At 36.8% G+C, this 11,681-nt stretch overlaps 1 protein-coding gene across 1 annotated transcript in view; it reads left to right on the forward strand.

Annotated features, from left to right (window-relative positions):
• The first annotated feature begins 488 nt into the window (after window positions 1-488).
• LOC145259080 (molybdenum cofactor biosynthesis protein 1-like) overlaps window positions 489-11,681 on the forward strand; it is a 71,085-nt gene continuing 59,892 nt past the window's right edge. Inside the window, exons 1-2 of the mRNA XM_080116714.1 lie at window positions 489-770; window positions 8,246-8,381. Of these exons, the coding sequence (XP_079972840.1) occupies window positions 588-770; window positions 8,246-8,381 (319 nt within the window). The 5' untranslated portion in view covers window positions 489-587. The remainder of the gene's footprint in view (window positions 771-8,245; window positions 8,382-11,681) is intronic.

Genomic DNA, 11,681 nt, shown 5'->3' on the forward strand with positions numbered 1-11,681 from the left:
ACATTTTATCAAATCGCCAATACTAACGATTACTACGATACTATCCCATTGATTACTGTACACACAATGACCCTTATACCCGAGTGGCTTCCGGGCCTTGATAAGTGGTGATTTCCTTGTAAAAAAACAAAAAAAAAAAAAAAAAAAAAAAAAAAACCGCCCTCATCCGGTTCAATAGAAATCGGTGGGCATTATATGAAAAGGTTATGTTTTCAGTCGACACCGGTTAAGAAATGAGAGTGATCTCCCTTTAATGCGATAATAAAAATAAACATTTATCAATTTTGTTTTTGTGCGAGTTTATAAATAAATAAGAGCGTGGTACACGTCGACAATGACATTCCCAATGACTTGCCTTATTTAAACAGGATATTTATTTTTGATGAAACTGGGTCGATCTCTGTGAAATAGAATTTATAAACATATCTAATAATATATATATATATATATATATATATATATATATATATATATATATATATATATAAATAAAGAAATACCATAAAAAAAAAGAAAGAAAAACCCTAAAAAGAGAAAGAAAAAAAAAAGAAACCCCTTAAATAAAGGGGTCGAAGGAATTCTAAGTCATGGTTTACGGCGGTTGTTGGCGTCTTGGGCGAAACAAGTGTTCTTTATGGTTCAACACCGGTCATCAAGAAAACTTGAGCAAGAGACGAAATAAGATCTTCAGTCTTGTCAACGCAAATGTTATTTCGTCTCCAACTCGTCTCACGTCGTCGTCAAGTATAGCAATCCCACATCAAGAACAGGTAAGTTGAGAAAAAAAAAAAAAAATTTTTTTAGACAATTCCTATTTCAGTCACGTAAATTATTTCGGCTCTTGTCCAAAATTCAGTCTGAAGTGTTACTTATTGGAGTGCTATTTATAGGAAATAGAGTAAATCAACATTTATTTAGCATGAGAGCTAGGCCGGTAAGGTTACATCCGGGCCTATACAAAGGGAGGTAATTGGTTTAGTGCATTACTACAACATCCCCCCCCCCCGTTTAGTTCATTGTGTATATTTGTGTGCGTGTTTTTTTTTTTTTTTTTTTTTTTTGTGACAGTTCATGTCATTGGTTTGTGGAGTAGGGTCAGTCTTTGTATTGTGAGGGTGTTCTTATAATTCTGCCAGATTTGGTTTGGCGTGGGCCATATCTGCTTTTGTCCCATAGGGGTGTGTTGCTGTTGGTTTCGTTGGTTTAGTCCTCAGCCTTTGTTTCCCCTGTCTTGGTCATATCATGTGGGATATCAGGTTCAGGGATTTGAAAACGTACTTTCTTAGTTGCTGGGAAAGGTATGGCACGCAGGTGGGTGCGGCTGCGACGGAGTCTTGCGCCATTACGCGTTTCGACTATATAACTACTGGGTCCCTCATCATTTTTGAGGATGGTCTCCGAGTGCCATGTATGATCCATCCTGTTGAGTATCCGCACACATTGGCCTGAAGGTCCTGGTACTTCTACAACGTAGAACAATGTGTTCGTCCACTCCGAGTCCTTGTGGTGACATGGGAAGCTAATAGTTCCCCGGCATCAGATGCGCTCGCCTCCGTATGAGGTCAGTTTAATGTTTGAACACGGTTTTAAGATGGGCAGGGCTTCTTGAGATTTGCCATACATCTGCTGGAAAGTTTGCAGTGGCAGAGTGTTGCTTGATGCTCCAGAGTCGATTTTCATTTGTAAGGTGTGGGATGTTCTGTACTTTAGGTGGGGTGGCCTGATGTTCAGGGTTGTGTAGGCCTCATCCCTAGGTCTCTTAGTGATGCTGTCCATGCATTTTGCACTGACGATGATGGAGTGGAAGTGCTGCAGATAAGTGTCCTCATCACTGCCGGTATCTATATGATAAAAACTTTTCCCATATGTCCTGCCTTTGGTTCTCTTTGGGGTTTGGTTTCGGTGTCTGCGAGAATTGCTGCAGTGTTTGCCTTTTCTTCTGTGGTCTTTGGTTTTTGCCTTTCTGCAGCATCTTGCCCAGTGTCCCTTGCTTCTACATGCAGAACACTTATCATTATATGCTGGGCATTGCCTGGGCTTGTGGCTGGTATTGCAGTTCCCACACTTCCTGCCTCGGTTGACGTTGTCGATTCTTTCAGTTTTCAGCATTCCAAGCTGGTTTAATTGCTCGTTCCTAGCGGTGAGGGTTTCGTACTTCTGACCCTCGGTTAGCACATTGGCTATTCTATATCCCTTTGGTTTGCTATAGAGCTCATTTCTGAAGGCTTCGTATGGTGTGAAGAAAATAATGAGCTCTATTAATCTCTCGCTCAGTTCCTTGTCTGTAAAATGACATTTATGTGCTAAGGTTCTGGCTCGTGTAACGAAGTCGTCCAGCATCTCGTTTTGTTTCTGACGGTACTGCATTAGGTGGAATCTGTGGATTCGGAAGTTTACATTCACTCAGAGTTGACTTTTGAAGAAGTTCCACAGGTGTTCCATTGACTTCTTTTCCTCGTCAGTGAGTCCACTGGCGTTTAGGCATCTTAGGCCTTGGTTGCCTATACCGCGGCATATTTTCCTAGCTTGCTTTGTGCATTCAATAATTTCTTCATCCTCTATATAGAGGTTCATTTTCTGTTTGAACAGGGACATAGCTTCGCTGAGGTCTGGGTCTGACCAGTTCATAGTCGGTAAGAGATGTGCCATAATTTATTGTTTGTTGATGTTTTCGACGGCAAATAATATTATTATTGTTGTTATTATTTCTGTTTTTTTTTTCTACAAGAGCGGGGCTCTAAGAGGTGTAAATAATACGTGCTCACGCTTTTTTTTCTAATATGGCGTTGTTCGTATCCCCATGTGGTCATTGACTGACTGTGCGAGCACAAAGTTTTTTTTTTTTTCTGTCTGTTATTTTCTTTTCTTTGTTGCCGTCGTAGTGCTGTTCTTTCTGTATATATTTATTTATGGCTATTTAATGCCACCGTTAGTCACCATGAAGTGTTAATTATTGGAGTGCTATTTATAGGAAATAGCCGAACAAAGAAGCAAGTAAATCAACATTTATTTAGCATGAGAGCTAGACCGGTAAGGTTACAGCCGGGCCTATACAAAAGGAGGTAATTGGTTTAGTGAATTACTACAACAAATTAAAATACTAATATATCTTTATGATGTACGTATCCATCACAAAAGAAAAATGTCATATTCCAAAAATCATGTAAATAAATCAAGTAATTTGTTGATGATTATTTAGAATTACACTTAGTTTTATTATTTTCTTTTTCAAAGACCAGGCTGCAAACGATTGGCAAGAACTTTGGCCAAAATCTTTAACTCCGTGTTAAGCATCGTTAAGGGCCGATAATTATCCAACCCATCCTCACCATCTTTCTTTTTGCATAACAGCTTCAGAATGCCCATAGTAAAGTGTTGGAGATTAAACCATTTTTAAACCATGAGCTGTCAGTAAGAGAACAAAGATGTACAACATCCTCAAATACACCTCGTAAGGCAGACCATTGATCCCCAGAGATTTGTTAAGGCTGACACGCTTTAAGGCCTCAATGATGTCATCCTGCGTTATACCACCTTCGACCAACATGCCTCTATAATGCCTTCATTTGTGGTCACAGTACGTCCATCCGGCAATGTGTCATGTATGATGTACCAAGCGGCCGCTTTTCGAAACTCCTCTTCATGCAAATCCACTGTCATGTTTTTATCGCCTCCTGGAGAATTTTTTTTAACCTAACTCTAATCGCTAGAGCTTGGTACTCCTTTTCAGTCAAGGAGGCAAGCTGAGCCTTAATTATATTTACATTAACCCTATTCCCTTCCTCCACCAAACTAGAGACTAGTGTCACTTTAGCTTCCCTAGATTATTGGTTGATTCATCCGCTAATGTTAGCAGAAAGGAACCTAATGCCATCGTTAAGTTTGACCCACCACTTATTCCTGCTGTAGGTTAAGTAGTAACCCATCCCAATAGCCCTACACATCAAACAACGGTGCGTTGACCTTCCAATAATCAACCAACCTAGGCTTAGAAATAAGGTTTAGCCAAACATGAACAGGTTAGGGTTCGAGTAAACGATGTTAAGAAAACTTGGACAATCTAATACTCCTGCATGTACTTGCCTAACTAAGAACCGTCCGATATAACTAAAAAATTGTACCCCACTGAAGCCACGGTTACCTGTCCCAAGTGACTTTTAGAATTAAAACTGGAATCCTAATTGATAATTGCATGTGCCTTTGCACAACAATCAACAAGAAAGCTGTTACTGTTTGTTGAAGTGTCAAACGTACATGAAAATAAAAATGTATGTTCACTAATGGAGCTCTCCACATATTTGATGGAGTCTCCTTTGAAATTTTTGTAACTGCATTGGAAACTTTTCTGGTTGGGTCGTCCATAATTACAGCAAATAATGTTAGTCTTTTTCTTAGTAGAAAAATTATTCTTTGAAAAGTTGTGGTTTTTATTTGGGGTATAATTTGATTTTGTTGGTTTTTGGTGGGCATTTTGAAATTTCATGAGATTTGTATATTCCTTATTTTTCCTTATCATTTTGTCAGTTTCCTCGTAGCTCCTTATGTTACATATATGTCTGGCTGGTGATCATCTAGCTATAAAAATGGACAGAAAATTCATTTATGAATGAATACGAGACACTTTGTTTATAATAAAGACTTTGTTTATTTTACTATATACACTTCAACAAAATGACGGTGGTGGGAGTTAGTGGCAGAGGTGGGTCGCAAACTGTGTTGATTTGTGTCTCGCTTCTGTCTGTCTGACTGTTGCTTTGTTTCGCTCTCCTCTTTTTATTGGTATCACTTCGATCTGTTAACCTATTTTCTCGACAGCTTGTTTATTGCACTTTTGCTGGTTCTTTGGTCTAACCCATGACTGATTGACGTCATGGATACAGATCGCTCCAAATCCCGGGATTTCCATTGTTTATTTTCGTTTGCCTGGATATAGCTTGGGTCATCTTTCCTGGGACTGACACATTGTTCTTTTCCTGCTTGCCTGGATGCAGCCCAGGTCACTTTCCCTGGAATGGACCCATTGTTCTTTTGATCACCTGGAATTTTCATTGTTCTTCCTGCTTGCCTGTACACAGTTTGCCCACATCCTCCTTAACACTTAGTGCTACCTTGGATTTACTAAAAGTCATAGGTTTTTCTATCTGAGTTATCACGGTTGTAAACGGCTTAAAGCCACTCAGCAACCCTTTAGCGATCATGGAGATCAACAGACTGTCGCTAATAACTTTGGCGGACATTTTTAATGAATTTGCTGTTGTTTCGGCACTTATAATATAATCTTTAATCGTTTCGGCTTCCTTACAATTTAGAGACGTTAGTTCTGTATATAAAAAGATAATTTTGGGTTTTCCTTCAATAAATAATACTTGGTACTCCTTGGGCGTTGAGTTCCATTGCGGTCAGCATATTTATTTAATAGTTACTCCCTTAGAAAAGGCTAACGCATGCGCACGTAACATTTATTTATTTATTTACTTACGTTGGCTTGGAAACTAAACCATTTATTGATGTTTTCTCACTTTTACAAACATTTTTAATTTACATGCGCGGATAATTTTTTGGTAAATATAAATATTTACATTTAGGTCCACCTCCACAATTTTCTTTAAAATGACGACTTTTATTGGTTTTCAGAAAATCGCAGTGCGATAAATAAATCTACTTCTCTGCAACTGACACTGACCCTCCCTCTTTTTCTTAATAGTATTTGCGGGTGGGTATGCTGACAACGAATATCAGTTAAATTTTGCAAATATTCCCCCCCCCCCAAAATGGTGTTTATTCCGAAAGCCGTTCTTAACATTGGGAGATTGGGGTGTATTCCGAAAGCTGTTCTGAACATGGGCAGATTGGGGTGTATTTCAAAAGCCGTTCTTAACATGGGGAGGTTGAGGGTGTTTATTCCGAAAACCGTTCTTAACATTGGGAGATTGGGGTGTATTCCGAAAGCTGTTCTGAACATGGGCAGATTGGGGTGTATTTCGAAAGCCGTTCTTAACATGGGGAGGTTGAGGGTGTTTATTCCGAAAACCGTTCTTAACATTTGTGGAGGTGAACCTAATGTAAAAAAAAATACCAAATTTTTTAATGAATATTGAAAAAAAGAAGTAACTGAACCATTTACTGAAAATTTCTCACTTTTACAAATATTTTTACTTTACATTTGCAGATGAACGACATATTGTTGAAAGGCATGAAAACAAAGCGTTTTTGTAATAAACATTCGGGTGTGTTTTACTATACACATAGATTCGAAAAAGATGTTAAAAAACAAAAATATAACAAATAAATGTTTTCAAAGGCAAGATAAGTTACTTTTCCACCAAACTGTCTGAGAGTACATCTTTCAAACTGCTTGGCCTAACGTTCACAGGAAACATGAGCTGGAACAATTATATTGAAAACATTGCTAGGGCCGCTGCAAAAAAGGTAGGCTCTCTCTATCGTGCTAGAAAACTACTGACACCTGAAAGTATCCTGTATCTCTATAAGGCCACCATTCGCCCATGTATGGAGTATTGTTGTCACATCTGGGCTGGTGCGTCTACTACTAGTCTCTCGCTCCTAGACAAGGTTCAAAAAAGAGTCGCCAATCTGATAGGCCCTGAACTGGCATCTAAGCTTCAGCCTCTGTCCCATCGACGAAACGTTGCATCCCTCTGCTTGTTCTACAAGTATTTTAATGGTGAGTGCTCTGATGAACTGCAGACACTTGTGCCTCCACGTCGCAGACACCCTCGACAAACAGGCAGCTAAATCCCACCCCCACACTGTAGAGATCCCTAGATGCAAAAGATCCTTCTACTCCAGTAGTTTCTTCCCCAGAACCGCTAGACTCTGGAATTCCATTCCAGGATCATGCTTCCCTAACTGTACTGACATGCAGAAGTTCAAGTGCAACGTGAACCGACATCTTGCTGCCCAAATCCCTACATAGTGCCCCCGTAGTTGCTGACCCTGATAGTAGCCCCTACACCTGAGTGGCAATGTGCCTTGTTTGGGGTGAAAATGTAATAAAAAAAAACAAAAAAAAAACAAAAAAAACTGGATAAGTTTTTTTTGTTTTTGTTTTTAGTATCCATGAAAAGAGTTAAGCCAACGCAAGTAAATAAATAAATTACAAATGTTTATAAAAGTGAGAAATTATCAATAAATGGTTTAGTTACTTTTCTTTTTAATATTCATAAAAAAAAAGGTTAAGCCAACGCAAGTAAATAAATAAATTACAAATGTTTGTAAAAGTGAGAAATTATCAATAAATGGTTTAGTTACTAAGCCAAAATAAATAAATAAATAAATAAATAAATAAAAAATCTTACGTGCACATAAGGGAGCGATTATTAAATAAATATGCTCGCCGCCATGGAACTCAATGCCCAAGGAGTACCTAATGCTCTGTTAACATGTTCAATGCTTTGCAGCCATCGTCAAAGGCTTCTCGCATTATCATGGATAAACTTCTGTCATCTACGCACTTTATCAATTTCACAAAAACAGTTACATACTTTTCAATAAATTCAGGTTTCTTTCAATTTTCATATTGTGTCTGAATGACTTTGTGCAGTTTTGAATTTGTAAATAACCTCCAAAATTTCACTTGCCACAATTCAAATCTAGATTCCAATCCATCGAAGTAAAATGTCATATTCCAAAAATCATATAAATTAATCACGTAACTTTTTTTTTTATATATATAAAAAATAATTTTTTTTACGATTTTTTAGTGATTCTAATAATTCGTCGTCATCAGAGGGCTGATTTTGATCTCGATAATTCGAATTGAGTTGCCTCCTTTTATTTATTAAAATTAAATCAAAAAACAACATCTTGCCTCCTCATAAAATTAGATTTTTTTGGCTAAAAAAACAACTTGGTCAATTGATACGATTTTTGTAATATGACATTTTCCTTCAGTGTCACCTGGCCTATCCACAGAAATGGAAATCATAAAGATGTTTCTGTATTTTTAAAAATTCTTTATTAGGTTAAACTTTGGACTTGCACCTAAAACAGAATCTCCTTTTTGAGGTGTGGAGGACTGGAGGAGATTCAATGGAGTGTGTGTTAAGCTACAAATGTACAAAAAAAAAAGTCTTGTGGTTTTATTTTTTTAAGCAACAAGGCAAAACAAAAACGCAAATTAACCGAAATAAAAGTTCAAAAGTACTACAAAATTTTGTTTTCATTTAAAAAGAAAAACTAAAAAAAAACAAGTGTTTTTTATTTATTTTTTTTTTTTTCTTAGGTCAATCCTTCGAAGTCCTCCAGGAAATATTTTGAAAATGTCGACCTTCTGCCATTCAGTGCTTTTTTGACTGACAAATATGGCAGAAATCATTCTTACTTACGGATATCCTTAACAGAGAAATGCAATTTGAGATGTAAGTTTATGAAAAAAAAATTTCTGGGTTTTTCAGAAATTTTTTTTTTTGACAATTCAATTTTTTCTTTTTTTTTTTTATTCATTTTCACTTTTTCTTTCCTTTTTCTTTCTTTTTCTTCTCCCTTTTTTAAAAATCTTTTTTCCTTCTGGTTTCTATTATGAAGCAAATTTTCTAGATTGTCATTTTTTTTAATGTTTCAATGTCTTTTTCCTTTTCTTTCTTTTCCTTTCTCTTTTTTCTCTTCCGTTTTCCTTTTTTTTCTATTTCTTTCATTATTTTGTTTTATTTTTCATTTCTTTTTCTATTTCTTTCATTATTTTTTTATTTTTCGTTTTTTATCTTTTTCTTTTTTTTTCTTCATTTTTTCTTTGTTTTCCCTTTTTCTTTCCCTTTTTCTTTCCCTTTTTCTTTCCTTTTTTCTTAAACTTTTTTTCCATCTGTCTTCTATATGATGTAAGGTTATGAAACAAATTTTCTTTTTCTTTGTTTCTTTTCCATTTTTTAATATTTTTTCTTTCTTTTTCTTTTTCTTTTTCTTCTTTATCATTTCTTTGCTTTTTGTTTGCAAAAAAAAATAAAAAATTTTTTCTCCGTTTCTGTGATTGGCCAGGTGACACTAATGTCATAGATAAAAATCATGAAACCATAAAATCATTTCAATCATTTTCTAAATATTTAATCACGTCATGAACATTTTAAATTCAATACAAATAGAAACAAGTAGTTTTTATTTTGATTATAAAATTCAAGAGAGATACATAACACCCTGCTGTCCAAACAATTCGACAACGTCTGTTGACTACTTAATTGCAATAAAAATATAACACCTCTGTCTTTAACCCTTACCCTAACCCTAAAGAGAACAGAAATAATCAACAGTAAAAAAAACAAGTTCTTTTCTATCAACACCAAATACTTAAAACTAAACACAAAAACTATTTATTTTGCAGTTTGCCCATTAAAAATGAACAAAAGTTATAGACTATTGAGTTCGAATTCTTGCTTTATGCTAAGTTGACAGTCGTATATTGTTAAATTTGTGCTCATTAAATGCTAACCCATATTAATCCTTAACTGAGCATCGAATGGATATGATAATACTTAATGCGCTAAACTTCATCATAACAAAGGCCTAGTGGCTTCTGGGAAAACTTCTAATGACGTGGTATCATGATTAATCTCTAACAGTACATCGAACAGATGCCATAATACTTAAGTCTCTGCATTTTATCGTAGCAAAGAGGCATTAAAACTGCAAACAGATCCGACAGTAGTTTCCGAGAATATGTGGAACAGAAAATCAAAGTTACTTTTTTTTTTTTTTTTTTTTTTTTTTTTTTACAAAGGCGTCACCACATTATCAAGGCCCAGAGGCCACTCAAGGATAAGGGTTAAAGAGTGTACAGTAGAAATTGGTCAATATAGTAATCATTAGTAATGAAAATTTGGTAAATTTGATAACTTATATGGAACGGCTCATCAAGAACTTATTTACTTTAGACTTGAACACAACCATATTGTAGTCAGCCGGAAAGCAGGAAAACGGAAGACAATTCCACAGGCGTGCAGTTCTAAGAAAGAAGCTTTGTTCATGGAATCTACGTTTAGGTTTAGGCACAGATAAAGAGTGGGGGAAATTATTGATAGTGTTTACAGCTAGACGAGTGTTTCTTGTGAAAGTTTGGCGAGGGGGGACCATAGATTGAAGCTCAGTTGAACACTTTCCATGAAAATAACGATACATCAGAGACAAACTCACAACATCTCTTCTGTGAGATAGAGGTTGCAAGGAGGAGAAAAGGACATCTCCTACGAGGCTACGAAGTCTATTTTGAACTCTATCAAGGCAGGACAAGTCCTTTCTAGCAGCTCCTGCCCAGATGTGGCAACAGTATTCCATCCTTGGACGTACCTGGCTCTTATATAGGTAGAGAATAGCATCAGCAGTGAGATATCTACTGGATCGATAGAAAGATCCCACCATTTTTCCAGCGGCCTTGGCAACAGATTTGATATACGTGTTCCATTTAAGATCAGGAGTAATGGTCAAGCCCAGAAGCTTGTCAAAACTTGAGGCCTCCTGAAGACGAGAGCCATTCATTTCAATTGATGACAAATGTGAATTAGAATGTTGATGATGTAAAGAGAGAAGCTTGGTTTTAGATGCATTAAAAGTAACCAGCCACTCCTTTCCCCATTGTACTACGTGCTCAAGATCAGAGGAGAGAGAATTGGAGAGAACTTGGTCGTTTACTGTCTTAGATGTGCTACCATAAATGGTAGTGTCGTCAGCATAAATGTCTACAAATGATGTAAGGATATGATTTGGAAGATCATTAATGTAGATCAGGAAAAGAGTTGGGCCCAGGATGGATCCCTGAGGGACACCGGCATTAATACTGTGAGCTTCTGATTTTTGCCCCTCAACTACTACTCTTATGAACCTATCAGAGAGAAATGATTTAATAATTGAGAAGACTTTTCCAGCTATACCATAGCTAGCGATCTTATGAAGTAAACCTTTATGCCATACCCTATCAAAGGCTTTAGATATGTCAAGAGCAATTGCCCTAGAAAGATTGCCACCGTCGAGAGATTTGCTAATCCTATGCGATATAACTGTAAGGACATCTGCTGTAGATCTAGCAGAACGGAAACCATATCGAGTGTCACTAAGAAGGTCATTTTTGTTGAGATGTTTGATTACTTCTGTATTTAACACAGATTCTAGCAACTTACTCATGACGCACAGGAGACTTATTGGCCTGTACTGAGAGGGGGATGAGCGATCACCTGAATTCTTAAATACAGGGCATACTGATGAGATTTTCCAGGGAGATGGGAAACTATTCTCCTTAAGACAACGTTTAAACAGTTTTGTAAGTATGGGCGCTAATTCAGGTTGAAGTTTTTTGAGTACTATAATTGGAATACCGTCAGGGCCAGTTGCTTTACTCGAATCAAGGTTTTTGATTAGCTTCGCAACATCACATACAGATATACGTATATCACATAGCGTGTTTTCTGATACAGGAGGAAATATTGGGGGTTGGCGGTCTTGGTCACAAAGGGTAGAATTAGCTGCAAAGTTCTTGACAAAGAGTTTGGCTTTGTCAGATGCTGACGAGATTACCTCAGGTCCATTGATAATAGTTGGGATGGAGCACACGCTTCTGTTCAGGATTCTGTTTGCTATTTGCCAAAACTGGTGGGAACCAAGCCGCTGCTCAGCTACTTTGGACTTAACAGATTGAGCATACAACACTCTTGCGTTCCTTATTACTTTCTTACAATGGT

Source organism: Euprymna scolopes, chromosome 34 (genome assembly GCF_053919585.1).
Source record: "Euprymna scolopes isolate OS-2025 chromosome 34, ASM5391958v1, whole genome shotgun sequence".
Taxonomy (NCBI): Eukaryota; Metazoa; Mollusca; class Cephalopoda; order Sepiida; family Sepiolidae; genus Euprymna; species Euprymna scolopes.